We start from the raw sequence: 16,740 nt of genomic DNA, 5'->3' as shown, positions 1-16,740 counted from the left end.
TTATTTATTCATGAGCGATACAGAGAAAGGCAGAGACATAAGCAGAGGGAGAGGCAGGCTCCATGCAGCGAGCCCAATCCTGGACTTGATCTCCAGACTCCAGGATCACGCCCTAAGCCGAAGACAGATGCTCAAAATTCTGAGCCACCCAGGTGTGTCACATATAAGATTTTAAAAAAGAATGATGATAGGAAGCATAGGAAGAAATTGCATTTATAAACGGGAAAAAGATCAAGAAATACAAATCTTTAAATTCAAATTGATATAAAGGAGTTTTCAACATTGTGTTATCAAAAATATGTTTGTGATAGAGGAGCAATAGTCCCTTATATGCAAGAGACAAATTTTGGTTGATGTATGAGAAGGTACCTGGGCATGGAAAGGAACGCATGGGGGAAAAAAAATTACATAGGATTTCGGTAGGTGGCTTCAGTGGCTTCCTTGACCCCTAGAATCTGTAGTTTCCAAATCCTGTTCTTTTTAGATTTTTTTTTTTTTTTGTGGCTTCTAGACTTTTGAATTACATGGATATTTAAATTAAAAAATTAAATGCTTAAATTTTACCGAGAACCATTAAACAACTACCATCTTCTTTCCAGTTTTTAGAAGACAGTTGACCATTTAAAAGTGCAAAGAGGGCAGCCCTGGTGGCGCAGCAGTTTGGCGCCTCCTGCGGCCCAGGGTGTGATCCTGGAGACCCAGGATTGAGTCTCGCGTTGGGCTCCCGGCCTGCTTCTCCCTCTCTGCCTCTCTCTCTCTCTCTCTCTCTCTCTCTCTCTGAATGAATAAATAAATAAATCTTTTTTTAAAAAAATATAAAAGTACAGAGAGAACATATTCTCAGAAGAACAGTTTTTAATTTGAATTAGTAATGTATATTTCCAGACCAGACTTCTCTCCTGAACCTCACACTTTCTATTTGACTACCTATCTTGGAAATGTAAGGGTATCTTACTTATACTGAGCATGTCCAAAAGGGAACACTAGATTTCTGTTCTTCTCACTCCCATCCTCTAGAAGCCTGAACTACTGTAGTTTGTTCTTTTTAATTGTCACAACACTCAATATCATCTTCTAACATACCATACTCTTCATTATGTTTATTATTTCTTGCTTTTCTTTGCTTGAATATAAGCTCTAGGTAGGGATCTTTCTTTTTCTTCATTGATGAATTGCAGATATATTGAACAGTTTGGTACATAGTTGGCAATCAGTATTTATTGAATGAATGAGACAATGTCTAAAGTTCAGCTTTTTGAATAGCTCACTATATGGTCCTTATTGTTTATTTTTTTTTTCATTGTCCTGAAAATTTCAAACATCATTCTGGGCCTCTGTTGGGAGTGGGAATTGCCTAATGAAGGAGTGGGGATGCTGTATCTCTGTCTTCCTAGGGTTGGAACTCTGAGTATGTTTTTTATACATGTATCACTGTACAAAATGGCTAGGTTTATAGTGTACTTTTTATATAGGGGTTAAACTGACTCAGGGATCTACTCAGGTATTCTATTTTTTTCTCTGGACAAATAAGTTTAGAGTTCTATACAACCAACTTTCAAATTAGCTTTTGTACCACAACTTATTTGTAAATTGAGACTCAGTGATACCTTATTTACTTATTAAAGTAAATTTACTTTACTAAGTAAGTATATTATCATATATTTATTATATATTGTATATATATAATAGTCCAGGCTAGTCCTGGAGTCCAGTCTTGTGATTCCTGGTCATATGCTGTTTTAATACACTGTTATCTGAGTGTTTAATGAACAAGAATGGAAGTACACATAAGGAAACAGTGTTCATAGTTAATATCTTTTGGCATTTGAATGGACATCCCCTCATAAATTATTGCAGGAAAATTAGTAAAAAACATTACTGCGGCAGGTATGTGAATATTGGTGAAGAAGTTTGAATTTGCCTTAAGTTTGCCAAAGAATAGTAGAGCACTGAGAATGAGGAATATGTGGCTTAGAAAAGAAATATAAATTGGGTAAGAGTTTACTTTTACCCATGCTTTTTAATCATCTAGAATATATATGTTGCAAATGAAAATTAAGATGTGATTCTCTTCTTAAGGGACTTGCTGATTGGAAGAAAATTCTGTTTTCTATTTGCTTTTGTACTTTGTCTTCATCTCCATTTCATTCTTTTGCTCTGTATAATGTAATAGTTTAGAAAATAGAATGTAAAGACACATTTATGAAACATTTTATAAAGGCAATAAACTAATATTTTTTTAATGTGTATACCTACAGAAAAATTTTCTGTCCACAAGTGAAGCAGATCCATCTACTCTTGGAGTTTCTCTTCCTATTGATGAGAGGCTATCTGCCAAGGTAAGTGGATAGGAAGTTATTGTGGGTATTAGTTTTTTGAGGTGTCAAAATAATTAAAGAATGAACTCCTGACTTAAATACAAGCAGAAGATTATATCATTTCCCATTCTTGAATATATGCCTTTTAAAAAAATCTGTGGGGTCTCTAGTTGTGCTGTTTTTAACAGAACTTTTGAACATAATGTTTATAATGATGTGATATATGTTTAATACGTGAATTAATCGAGTATTTAGAATTTACTTTTTTCAGCATTGGTTTCTGTGAAGTTAATGCTGTGCATCAGGGTTTTCAGTGACATAAGTGGATGAGAGTATACTGAGCTTTGATGTGGGGTGAGGTCTGGGGCTTTTTGAATGTGTTTCTATTCACTCTATGAATACATGTACTTACTTTTCAGAGGTGGCAGTGATAAAACACTGCATGCCTCTGGTAGAGACTCAATTTCCAAGCTAGGTCACCCATCATGACATAGTACATAAGACAAACATAATAAGTTTCAAAAGATGACCTAGTTAAATCTTTAATTTTTTTTTTTTAGATTGTGCTTTTTCAATGATAGTTGGAGATATTAAGGCTTAAAAACATTTCCTAATGTAGCATGTGTTTCAACAGAACATTTACATTATAATATTTTAGTGTCTGTGATAATTTTACCTTTTTTTTTTAATTTTTTTAAAATTTATTTATGATAGTAACAGAGAGAGAGAGAGAGAGAGAGAGAGAGAGGCAGAGACACAGGCAGAGGGAGAAGCAGGCTCCATGCACCAGGAGCCCGATGTGGGACCAGATCCTGGGTCTCCAGGATTGTGCCCTGGGCCAAAGGCAGGCGCCAAACCGCTGCGCCACCCAGGGATCCCTAATTTTACCTTTTTATGTTTAAAATGTAATCAACCATCTTGATACTTGTGAAAGAAATGATTAGTAGTAGGTCTTTTGTGAGTGAGATGGGGGAATAGAGGCAGGAGGTGTCTTGAGAAGGAAAGAAGGAAGGTAACCTGGTCAGATCTCCTTGGAAACATGCTAATAACATCTCCTGGCAAGCACATTCATGCATTTACTAGTGGGACAGATTTATTTATGAATGCTTTTTGATGGAAGCAGCTCCCTTCTATTAAAGACTGCCTGTATTAACCTGCACCTAAGCATGTAGTAATGCTTATTTTCATGTGGCGAGAAAGGATATGGGGAATTGCATTGGTGGTTTGAGACCTCTTCCTGTCTCTCTTGTGCCTTGCAACTACTTGTATCCTTGAAATTATTAAGAAAGCTTGATTTGGGGTAAGATCTCTTAGTCTGTATGAGTTTGATTAGACAATCTAAAGGTACTTTTTCCTGAAGTTGGAATTTTAACATTACCTTTTGGTTTTTATATTAAGGAAAGGTTGAAACTTGAACGCAACAAGGAATACAATCAATTTCTCAGGGGTAAGGAGGAATCCACTGACAGGTTCAGACAGGTAGAAAAGAGTAGTACCGAGGTAGGTTTGCTTTTAAAGTAAATCTTTAACACCAGAGGTTGAATATTTTGTACTTACTTGAAAATATTTTTATATGTTAAACATTTCACTTGGTTTTTACGTGAATATTGTAAAGATTAAGCCAAATGGAACTAAATACAGGGAATTTTATTTTATTTTATTTTATTTGGGAATTTTAATATTTGGTAAATGGTTTTATCACATATTGAAGAACTTATCCTACTTTTTAACATCATGGGGGAGATTTAATTTTAGAGATTGGCTTTAAGTGGTGTTTAGTTTTTACTTTGTATTTAATTTTTTTTGGTGGGGGGAGGAGAGAGAGTGAGTGAACAGTAAGGGGAGGGAGGCAGGGAAGGAACAGGAGGAGAGGGAGGGGATCTTAGGCAGACTACATACCCAGCATGGATGGAGTCTGGCATGTGGCTCGATCTCATGATCCTGAGATCATGACCTAAACCAAAATCAAGAGTCGGATGCTTAATGGACTGAGCCACCCAGGAGCCCCTAGTTTTTATTTTGAGTGATTTTTAAAATATTGACAATTTCTAGATATATATTTTTTTCCAAATTTAAGAGTAGTGGATTGATATCAATAGGGCCAAAAAATTGACCACTTTCTATATTTTTTTGTATTAAGAATTTAATTTGAAGTATTTTGAAGCTATATTACCTGCCAAAATATGCCTACTATCTCCTGGGATAGGAATTTGCATTTAATTTATCCTCTCTTTTTGTAGCTATTTACCCATATTGCTGTTGCTTGTTTAGATGATATTTAGTAAGTTTTGAAGATAGCATTTCCTTGAGGTTTTTTTTTCCTAAAGATAAGCTATTTCTTTTGGTAATTAAGCCTTGGAGTTCAGATAGTAAGTAGACTAAGCATCATTTGAGGGTTTAATTATTTTCTAAGAAATAGCATTGTACTAAGATCTATTTCTTATTTTCTTTTTTAATTGACCAGCAGAAGAATCAAAGAAATAAAAAACCTATTTGTCAGGGTAAGCCTGATTTATCTTCACAAATACAGACATCTTGTGAAAATTCAGGGGGTCTTGGAAGAAATGTCTTAACTCCTTCGGAGGCATATGAAGAGCTTCTAAACCAAAGAAGACTGGAGGAAGACAGATATCGACAACTAGATGATGACATTGAATTAAGGAATAGAAGAATCATTAAAAAAACTAATGAAGAAGTGGGCATACCCAATAAAAAACATCAAAGGTTTGCCAACAAAGCTGACATTCCAGATAGAAGATTTCGCAGGTTTAATGACGATCGTGTTTTTGATAGACAGTATTATAAACCAGATCAAGATCCTGAAGTAAGTGAAGAAATGGACGAGAGGTTTAGATATGAAAGTGATTTTGATAGAAGACTTTTGAGAGTGTATACAAATGACAGGTATTTACAATTTTATATTTATTTTCTTTATTTACTTAGTATTCATGTCGTTACTTTTTATCAGTATGTTAGGGAGAAGCAGTTTCATTTATCTACATATTTGATTAATTCTAAGATGCTATCAGTTTGAAGTTGTACCGCTATTTTCTATGTGCCACTGAAGGAACAAATAAAACCTCCAAGATGGGGGAAAAAGGGACCCGTAATCAAACTGGGACACTGAAAGACTACAACCTTCGTGTAAAATTAAATGGGAAATAAACTTTTTCACAGAAGGGGACAGAAAGGAAACTTGCATGTTTCAACCTTTGCACTGAATGGGAGGATTAAAAAAAAAAAACAAACACCTCTGAGATTTGATCTGTAAGCCAGTATTGATTCAGGTTTGCAGTCTGAAATTCATGTTGCCAGTATTTAAAAAACCTTTAGGCAAGAATTCAGGGTTGTCTCAGATTCAGAGTGCCCCTAGACGACTGACAGAAGAAAAAAAGAACTCCACATTGCAATAACTTGACTAAAAACCAGGTTGATGGCAATCCCAGATTCAGATGTTAAAGTATGGATACATGAGACATTTTAAAGTAGATGAAATACAGCTTATTCCGTTAATGTTCCTATGCTCTAAATACATTTATCAATATATTTCATTGTTTTTAAGTCACGTATTCAACATTTAAGTGAAACGATACCAGGTTTTTACTATCAGATTTTCTGATGCTTTTCAGTTCTTTGGGATGATTATTTTGGGGACACTATTTGTAATTTCTTAACTGCTATAGGGGGGGTTTTGTTTTATTAAGTCATTTGTCTTAATACTTAAAATTTGCTGTATTGTCACAAACTTTTGGAGATAGAAATATGGCAGGAGTCCATATTTGTCAGTGACTTGTTAACTTGAAAGGGTTAAATTTAAATTTTGAAGATTTTATGGGATCTGTTTCTTTAGTCCAAATAGATTACTTTTTAAATATTTTAGAAAATTTTGAGACATAATGCTATACATTAAGTATTCTAGTTATTAATAATAACACAAAATCTTTATAGTTTGTCATATTCTACTCTTTATTCTGTAGCTATGATGGCCTTCTCACTCGATCTGTTTAATAATCATCCTGATTTAAGTGATATGAGTGGAGGATTAGAATTTTGCAATGCTACTTGTCATTTACATCTGATTTGAATCTAACTGTACTTCAGAAAATACTCCAAATCCTATAACGTTTTATATTTGAAAATGTTTATACCTAAAGATAGTCAAAGGCTGCCTAAAACTAAAAGAGCTCTCAAATAGAGAACTGCAGGTAATCTTGGACTCTTGGTTTTGCCTTTGTACATGAAACCATTTTTTTTCTTTATGGTGTCTGTTTTTCTTTGAAGTGTAATATAATGCTACCTTTTAAGTTTGGAATTTCAAGAAACTTATGATTGCTTTTAAAATATATTTTAATCTATTATATTTGTATTTATATCCTGTGATAATTTTATACTTGAACAAATGAATTTCAGCCTAATTATTTGAGAGCTTTTTTTCTTATGTATTCCGTAAATGAAAAAATGAACTCTCTTCATATAATCTTCCCCAAGTAGTATTTTAAGAATAGATAAACATGAGGATGAGTGAGAAAAAAATTCCTGTAACATGTCTTAAAATATTTGAAAGTATGTCTTCAAATTTAAATCATTGTATTACTTCCATTTTGTTAATGCATAAACTTATATCTCTAGATGTAAGGTTTACCACATATGTCTCTAGCATGAGGTTAAAATTGAATTTCTGTATTTCAGATTTGTAGATACCTTAATTGTAGCAAATCAAAATTCACATCTATCGTTTAATAGTTTTTACTTAGGAGGCAGAGTGGTTGATAAGAAAAATGACTACTTACTAGTGAAATTTTTGAGACTGTAGAAGTATGTAACTGCATTTGGCCTCTTGCTCTAACCATTTATTAAAATTTTTTAAATAAGTATAGTTGATATGCAGTGTTAATATTCATTTTAGATGCACACATAGGGATTCAACAGTTCTGCACGTTATGCAGTGCTCACCAAAATACATGTAGTTACCATCTGTCACCATACAACATTATTATAATATTACTGACTATATTCCCTGTGTTGTATTTTTATCTCTGTGACTTATTTATTTTATAACTAGAGGCTTGTATCTCTTAATCCCTGTCACCTATTTAGCTCTTTCCTCCCATGCCCCTACCCTCTGGCAACAATATTGTCTGTATTTACGAGTCTGTTTCTTATTGTTTGTTCGTTTGTTTTTTAGATGTCACATATAAATGAAATCATACGGTATTTTTCTTTCCCTGATTTATTTTCACTTGGCATAATACCCTCTAGGTCCATCCATATTTTTGGAAATGGCAAGATCTCATTCTTTTTTATGGCAAATATTGCATTCTGTATCTATACCACATCTTTTTAATCCATTCATCTATAGATGGACACTTGAGTTGCTTCCATAACTTGGCTATTATAAGTAAGGTTGCAATAAACATAGAGGTGCAGGTATCTTTTCAATTTAATGTTTTCATTTTTTTTTTAAAGATTTTATTTATTTATTCATGAGAGACACAGAGAGAGGCAAGACACAGGCAGAGGGAGAAGCAAGCTCCATGCAGGGAGCCCAATACAAGGACTCGATCCTGGAACTCCAGGATCATGACCTGAGCAGACACTCAACTGCTTAAGCCACCCAGGTGTCCCAATGTTTTCATTTTCTTTAGTTAAGTACTGGAATTACTGGATCATATGGTATACCTATTCTTAATTTTTTGAGCCATCTCCCTACTGTTTTTCCATAGTGGCTGCACCAGTTTACATTCCCAACACATTGCATGGGAGTTCCCTTTTCTCCACATCCTAACTAGCACTTATTATTTCTTGTCTTTTTGATATTAGTCCTTCTCACTGGTGTGAGGTGATACCTCATTTTGGTTTTCATTTGCATTTTCCTGATGGTTAGTGATGTTGAGCATCTTTTAATGTGTCTGTTGGCCACTTGTATATCTCTTTGGAAGAACGATTACTTGGGTCTTCTGCTTGTTTTCTAATCCGATTATTTGGTTTTTGGTTTGAATTGTAGGAGTTCTTTATATGTTCTAGAAATTAATCCCTTATTGGAAGAATCATTTGCAGATATCTCCAGTGGGTTGCTTTTTCTTTTATTGATGGTTTCCTTTTTGTACAAAAGCCTTTTATTTTGGTATAGTCCTGATACTTTATTTTTGCTTTTGTTTCCCTTGTCTCAGGAGACCTATCCATAAATATGTTGCTAAGGCTAATGTCCCAGAGACTCCTATGTTTCCTCTTAGGAGTTTAATGGCTTCAGGTCTCATGTTTAGGGCTTCAATATATTTTGAGTATATTTTTGTGTATGGTGTAAGAAAGTGATTCAGTTTTAATTTTTTACATGTAGTCGTACAGTTTTCCTGGAACCATTTACTGAAGAAACTGTTTTTTCCCCCATTGTAGATTCTTGCCTCTTTTGTCATGTTAATTGACTGTGTAAGTGTGGGTTTATTTCTGGGGTCTCTGTTCAGCTCCATTGATCCATATGTCTATTTTTGTGCTAGCACCATACTGTTTTGATTACTGTAGTTTCATAGTACTATCTTGAAATTCGGATTGTGATGCTTCCAGCTTTGTTCTTCTTCAAGTTTCTCTTGGCTATTCAGGGTCTTTTGTGGTTTGGTACAAATTTTAGGAATATTTGTTTCAATTCTGTGATAAGTGCTTTTGGCATTTTGATAGGAATTGCATTGAATCTGTAGATTGTTATGAGCAGTAGGGACATTTTTAGCAATATTATTTCTTCCAGTCCATGAGTATGGGGTATCTTTTCATTTGTGTCATCTTCAGTTTCTTTCATCAGAGTCTTATAGTTTTCACAGTGTAGGTCTTTGACCTCCTTGGTTAAATGTATTCCTAGGTTTTTTTTTTTTTTTTTTTTTTAATGCAATACAATTGTAAATAGGATGAAAAATTTTTTTTTCTTTCTGCCAACTCATTATTGGTTTATAGAAATGCAGCAGATTTCTCTATATTAATTTCCTATTCTGCTGTATTACTGAATTGATTATTAGTTCTCATAGTTTTTTGGTGGAGTTTTTAGGACTTCCTGTATATAGTTTGGCATCATCTGCAAATAGTGAAAGTTTTATTTCTTCATTACCAGTTTGGATGGTTTTTATTTCTTTTTCTTGTCTGATTGTTGTGACTTGTACTTCTAGTGCAGTGTTGAATAAAAGTGCCAAGAATGGTCATCGTTGTCTTGTTCCCAATCTTAGAGGCTCTCAGTTTTCATCATGTGTTTTTCATATATGGCCTTTAAAATTTTTTTAAATTTATTTTTATTTTTTACTTTATTTGTATGTCTATTTTAATATCTGTATTATAGCTTTATGTTATACGTATTGCCTTTATTATGATGAAGTATGTTCCTTCTAAACCTACTTTAACAAGAGTTTTTATCATAAATGGATGTTGTATTTTGTCAGATGCCTTTTCTGCATCTGTTGAAGTGATCATATGGATTTTATGCTTCATTTTGTTAATGTGATGTGTCAGGTTGATTGTCTTGCATATATCAAATCATCCTTGAATTATTTGGTAGAATTTCCCTGGAAAACCATCTTGTCCTGGACTTGTTTGTTAGAAGTTGTGTTTTTTTTTTTTTTTTTTTTTTTTTTAAGATTTTATTTATTTGAGAGAGAGTACACATGAGCGGGGGGAGGGGAGAGGGAGAAGCAGGCTCAGCGGGGAGCCTAATGCAGGGCTTGATTCCAGGACCTTGGGATCATGACCTGAGCCAAAGGCAGACACTTATCTGAGCCACCCAGGCACCCCTGCTGGAACTTTTGTGACTGTAGTTCAGTTTCGTTATTAGAAATTGATCTGTTCAGATTTTTTGAGTCTTTCTGATTCAGTTTTGGAAAATTATATGATTCTGGGAATTTTCCATTTCTTCTAGGTTGTCCCAATTTGTTGGCATATAATTTTTCATAGTAGTCTCTTAAAATTCTCTGTATGTTTGTGTTGTTATTTGTTACTTGTCTTTCATTTCTGAATTTATTTAAAATAAATAAATTTATTATCTTCTTGATGAGTCTGGCTAAAGGTTTATCAATTTTGTTTTCAGAGAACAGCTTTGTTTATTGATCCTTTCTATTGTTTTTTTAGTCTCCATTTTATTTATTTCTGCTCTGATCTTGTTTTTTCCTTTCTGCAGACTTTGGGTTATTTATTTATTTATTTATTTTTAAAAAAGATTTTATTTATTCATGAGAGAGACACACAGAGAGAGGCATAGATACAGGCAGAGGGAGAAGCAGGCTCCATGCAGAGAGCCTGACGAGGGACTTGGTCCTGGGTCTCCAGGATCACGCCCTGGGCTGCAGGCGGCGCTAAACTGCTGAGCCACCTGGGATGCCCCATGGGTTTGTTATTTTTTTTTAGATTCTTTATGTATAAGGTTAGATTGAGTTTTTTTTCTTGTCTCTTGAGGTAGGCCTGTGAAACTGTAGATGCTCTTAGAACTGTTTTCACTATGTCATATTTCTCCATGTGTTTTGGATTTCCTCTCATTTCTTCACTGACCCACTGCTTGGTAGAATGTTGTTTAGCCTCCACATTTTTTGTGTTTGCTTGCTTGCTTGCTTTCTCTCCCTCTCTTTTTTTCTTTCTTTTTTCCCTTTGTAATTGGTCTCTAGTTTCATACTGTTGTGGCTGGAAAAGGTGTTTGATTAGGATTTCAGTCTTCTTAAATTCATTCTGACTTGTTTTGTGACCTAGCATGTAATCTATCCTATGGAATGTTTCATGTGCACGTGAAAAGATTGTGTATTCTGCTATGTTTGGATGGAATATTCTTTATATATCTGTTAAGTACATCTGGTATAATGTGTTCTTCAGAGCCACTGTTTTCTTACTGATTTTCTGTCTGGATGATATCAATTGATGTAAGTGGGGTGTTAGAGACCTCTACTGTTATTATATTACTGTCAATTTCTCTCCTTATGTTTGTTAATATTTACTTTATGTACTTTGGTGATCCTATTTTGGGTGCATATTTACAATTGTTATTTCCTCTCAATGGATTAATCCTTTATCATACATTATGTATGTAATATTGTTCCTTGTTTTTAGTCTAAGTATTTATTAGTAATATTATAAACCAGAAATTCTTGACAAAAAATAGTTATAACTGTGAGAAGTACAAAATTAATTTTCCTTCATTTTTCTAAATTTCTCTTGTTCTTTCCTTCTTAAAGCCAGCATATGATAAATTTCACTTTTAATTTTGAACAATTTTTGAGTTTTATATTTTTGGTCTCACTTTTTTTCTAATTATCCCATAAACGATTTCATGTTCCATAATGTATTCATTAGTGAACTACTGTGCCCATTTTAAATATGGGAAAGCTAAAGCCTAGGAATGATGTTACACTTCTGAACTCATCATTAATCACCGGCCAGTGTTTTAAAATAGTTAACAAGGTAGTTAGTATTTTGCTTGACACTTACATTCTTTGTATATGTGTGTGTGTTTGTGTATGTCTTATTTATTTATAAATATTTACAATTTGACTAAAATTTATGTGTTACGAACTTTTAGAGGCTGAAGGTAATGGTGTATTTCATTATACTTTGAAATTTGTAGGCTCTTTTTAAATATGATCATCCTGGTCTTTATTATTTATTAACTTGACCTGTAGAAGTTAATATATTACTTTACTGTGTTTACTTATAACCAATGTTAATGAGTAAAAGAAACTTAGCTTTAAAAAATGCTTTTAAAAGTTTTAATGTAATTAATGCAGTTAGCACTCCCATTCTATTTTACTCTTGATTTTTGTTAGTTTGTAATCTTAATAGTCATTTAATAAAATTCTGAAATAACATTCCATGTGAAATTAGAATCTGTGTGTTAGTCACATAGATGAGTACGTGCTTGCTTAATGTGAGACATTCTAAGAAATGTGCATGCTTAATATGTAAGGTGTAAATGAGGAGAAGTGTCTCATTAGAACTTATTTTTTTTCTCTAAAATATAGTAATTTTCATTTATCTCTGGAATGGCCTCTTTAATATAACTTTTTTCTCCATTTTGAAGATGGGCTTGATAATAGAAAAAACATACTGATTTAAAGCAAATAAAATCATAAAACAACAGAAAACAGTGAGAAAAATGGTAACCCATAGTTAACAGCTAAGTATTAGGAGAGTACCCCTAATAGCAGAATTCATTTGTGTTAGAGAAATTCTTTATATCAAAACAAGGTGGTATATCCATTTTATGAATTAGATGATTTTTTTTAAGTAAGGAGAAATTTGATTTTTTTCCCTCTTTTTAAAAATTTATTTATTTTTTATTTATTTTATTTTATTAATTTTTTTGATTTTTTCCCCTCTCTCTGAGCTATTATAAATCCAGGACTAACAGATGGTAAATATTTTTTTATGATGTGTTATTCTTGATAGCACAAACATTGTAAATTTGTTCCTAAAGTAGTTTGATTCTGTGATTTGTTAAGGAAAATAGAGAAGTTATTCATTATTTAGGAATTGTTCATTCATATTTAAATTAGCTGGGACAACCAGTGGTTTTAGAAAGTTTGCTTTTCTTCTGTAAGACTAACTTTTTTTTTTTTTTAAAGGTAAACGTGTGTTAATTTTTAGAGTAAACTTGGCCTATAGCTTATACCTAGTCTCTTTGGGCATTGAGATTTGAACCTCAGTAAAGTTGTTGATCCATGTCTTTCAGGAAATAGAGAAAAACCTTTTTCCATTTAACATACTTGTAACTTTTTTTTGTGTGTGTGTGATAGTAGGATGGTAAAACCGCTTATAATTTTTAAAATTACTTCAGTTAAATCTGATTTGGTATGTCAAAGAAAGCAAAATTTTTTTTTTTTTTTTTTTTTTAAGAAAGCAAATTCTTTTTTGAGGTGGTCTCTTTCTGACAAAATCTAGTGGATTGAGGTGTGAATAGTGAATCTATGGATTTAAAGTCATAAAATATTTAGGTAGATTGGTTCTGAGTCTTAGGGATAGTTTTTATTTGGTATTAGAAGCTATAACAGAAAGGACTTCTCAGGGACAAACTGAACTCTTGGACTTTAATTAGAATCAGATTGCTCTTAGAAATATAATGAGTTCGTTATTTGTGGCTATTACCATTTGTTGGTCTCCCTTAATGTTGAGAGAATTGAAGAGAGGAGATAGAAATGATAAAACACCATTGGCTTTCACCAATTTCTTTCTGGAGAACTTCACTGTCTCGGTAAAGGTTTGTTTGTTTGCTTTTAAGAGATTTAGAAAATGAGCAAGTGTGTATAGAGTAGGAGGAAAGGGCAGAAGGAGAGAGAGAATCTTCAGCAGGTTTCATGCTTAGCACAGAGCCTGTTGTGAATACACCTTAAGCTATCTTCCCTATTGTTTGTTAGAAAACTTTGTGATTTTACTATAGAATTTAACAAAGAGATCATGACTTTATACATAAATAATTTCTTAAATTTCTTTAATTTAGAATGGACTTGAAAATGACCTTTTGTGTTTATGATGCTTACTTTATTAAGCTATTTATGCCGAAGAACCTATGAAACATTTTTTATTTTTATTTATTTTTAAAAGGATTTTATTTATTCATGAGAGACACAGAGGTAAGAGGCAGAGACGTAGGCAGAGGGAGAAGCAGGCTCCCCAAGGGGAAGTTGATGTGGGTCTCCATCCTGGGGTCCTAGGATTCGTGCCCTGAGAAGAAGGCAGACACTCAACCACTGAGCCACGCAGGCGTCCCATATGAAACATTTTTAATACAGATGATTTGGATGTAGCATATTTTCAGTACAACTGCATAAAGTTAGGGTAGAATTGCAAAGTCGAAATATTGCTTTTAGAGAACTTAACTGAAAATGCAGGAAGTCACAGGCTCTTGGATAAATTTTAGAAAGAATTTTGTATATTTAAGTAGCCTTTAATTCTGGTTTAATCACAAGGTATGTTTTTTAAAATTTGTAACTTTGTTTCTCTGTATATGAAAACTTTTATTTGTTGAGGCACCGCTTTGCCACATCAACACATTTACTTACTTTTGTCTTTTGGGTCATGGGAGACCACCTCCAGGTTTGGTGATTCACTAAGGGGATTTACAAGACTTCTGTGTATGTAGTTATATTTATGGGTATGATTTATTACAGTGAAAGGATACCAAATAAAATCAGCAAAGGAAAAAGGAGCTTGGACAAAGTCTGAGGGCAAGCAGGCACAAGTTTCCGAGAGTTCTGTCCTAGTGGAGTCATAGAGGACATGCTTAATTCCTTCAGCATTGAATTGTGACAACATGTGTGAAATGTTGTCTACCAGGAAAAGTCATAAGAGACTCAGTACCCAATGTTTTTATTGAGGTCTGGTCACATAAGCACCCTTTTTTGAGGATATATGAAAATTCTGAGCTTCTCGAAGGAAAGCAGATCTTCAGCATAAACTGTATTGTTTGTAGAAATAGTTTAGGCATGACTCACTCTTTATCAGTTTATCAGGGCCAGGCTTCCAAATAGGTCTTGTTTTCTTTTCTTTTCTTTTTCTTTCTTTCTTTTCTTTCTTTTCTTTCTTTTCTTTCTTTTCTTTCTTTTCTTTCTTTTCCTTCCTTCCTTCCTTCCTTCCTTCCTTCCTTCCTTCCTTCCTTCCTTCCTTCCTTCCTTCCTTCCTTCCTTCCTTCCTTCCTTTCTTTCTTTCTTTCTTTCTTTCTTTCTTTCTTTCTTTCTTCTTATTTATTTGGGAGAGAGAACAGTGACAGAAAGCATGAGCGGGGGAAGAGAGGGAGAAGCAGGCTCCCCACTGAGCAGGGAGGCTTGATCCCAGGGTCCTGTGATCATGACCCGAGCTGAAGGTGGATGCTTAACCAACCCAGGTGCCCCCAAATAGGTTTCTTAAAGGTTGACAATTTTAGGCCTATGCTGTTAACTCTTTCTTGTTCATGCATGTTTAATATAGAAAAGTATAATTAAATCTGGTTGCCTGGCATTATTAATTACAAATTTGAATCAGAGTTTGTATTTACTAGTTCTTTAAGTGGTAGAAATAGGGAATGAGAGACACCAAACTGACATGTCAGTTTAAAACAGAGACTTGAGCACATCGGTTTTAGATATTAAATCAGCTATGCATTGGTAAATTGAAATAATTTGACATTGCTTTTTGAAAGGGCTTGTGGAGAGTTCTGTAGATATGGCTAAAAAATGGGAGCTATTTATGTATCATGCCAAGTCAGTTATGATGAAGATGTATTTCGGATAGTTTTTTCAATTATCTAGATAATTTTGACAGTGCTTATGTGATGGACACAAATGAGGAAAGACTTCTTTTTTTTTTTTTAATTTTTATTTATTTTTTAGTAATGAGAGATACAGAGAGAGAGAGAGAGGCAGAGAGAAACAGGCTCCATGCAGGAAGCCTGATGTGGGACTCGATCCCGGGTCTCCAGGATCGCGCCCTGGGCCAAAGGCAGGCGCCAAACCGCTGCGCCACCCAGGGATCCCCCGAGGAAAGACTTCTATGCTGGCTCTGTGGAGAATAAATTCCTTTTCTTCTAAAAATTGCCATTTTTCTTAATGGGAAAATGAAATTCACCTAAATATTGAATAATACTTTAACAGCTATATTTCTCTCTAGTAGTCTTTTTGAGAGAAAATAGTTTCTTAACAACCACATGAAGAAATGTAACTTGTGAAATGCTGATTTTCATGGATGCTGATAAAAAGTCATGTTGGTTTCTCTGGTATGAGGAATTAAGCTAAAGAAATCAATGTTTGCCAAGTGGAAAAAAGATTAAATGAAAAAATTTTAAGATGATTTTCTGAAAAGGATTTTTAAGGAAAAAGAAATTCTGATCTTTCTTTTATGTTGTCTATGACCTTGTGAGTAAAGTGATCATTTTTAACCCATGTATCAGACTATTTGTTTATAATGTTTGCCATTCACCTGTTGCTAATATTTATTCTTTCATGTGATTTACAGTGTTAGCAAATGTTGTGCCTTGCTATATTTGATTTAATCTAATGGTAAGACAGCTGCCATATTTTTAAGTCAAAAAGGTTTGTATATGCAGTGAAGTAATTTCTAAAATCTGTGAATTTTGTTTAAAAAAGAGATCTCATTGTGAAATTGATCTATAATCTTCATGAGAACAAGGACCATGTTCATATACCAGTGCCTAGAATAAATAGTATTTGGCATGTAGTAGGTACTAATTAATTTTTTGAATTAAATGAATGATAGGAAAGTATTAGTATATGCATAATTTGAAATTAAAAGTTAGAAGTTATATTGAAATAATTTATAACTTTATTTTAAAGAATATTGAATTTAAACTCTCAGTTTCTCCTATTAACCAGGAAATCATATGTGAAGTAAATCTCCTTCAAATTAATTTTTGAATGTGTTTGCAGTAAAACTTCATTATAACACTTTGTTCCCATTAACATTTCCCATATCAAATGTA

General features: G+C 33.4%; 1 protein-coding gene across 30 annotated transcripts in view; it reads left to right on the top strand.

Moving 5' to 3' along the window:
• Window positions 1–16,740, top strand: part of CSPP1 (centrosome and spindle pole associated protein 1) — a 183,702-nt gene that overhangs the window by 37,545 nt on the left and 129,417 nt on the right. For 19 of the 30 annotated variants that reach the window (XR_013367216.1, XR_013367218.1, XR_013367219.1 and 16 more), the window contains 3 exons: window positions 2,259–2,339; window positions 3,717–3,818; window positions 4,783–5,222. Coding sequence is in view for 22 of the 30 variants with exons in the window: in XM_077876699.1 (XP_077732825.1) it covers window positions 2,259–2,339; window positions 3,717–3,818; window positions 4,783–5,222 (623 nt within the window). In the remaining 8 variants the exon portion in view is untranslated. The remainder of the gene's footprint in view (window positions 1–2,258; window positions 2,340–3,716; window positions 3,819–4,782; window positions 5,223–16,740) is intronic. The other 11 variants (XM_077876701.1, XM_077876700.1, XM_077876703.1 and 8 more) reach the window with 2 other exon arrangements.

The sequence above is a fragment of the Canis aureus genome, chromosome 28, assembly GCF_053574225.1.
Source record: "Canis aureus isolate CA01 chromosome 28, VMU_Caureus_v.1.0, whole genome shotgun sequence".
In the NCBI taxonomy this organism is placed as follows: Eukaryota; Metazoa; Chordata; class Mammalia; order Carnivora; family Canidae; genus Canis; species Canis aureus.
The sequence above is the reverse complement of the archived record's forward strand: the minus strand, read 5'-3'. Positions and strand labels throughout refer to the sequence as shown.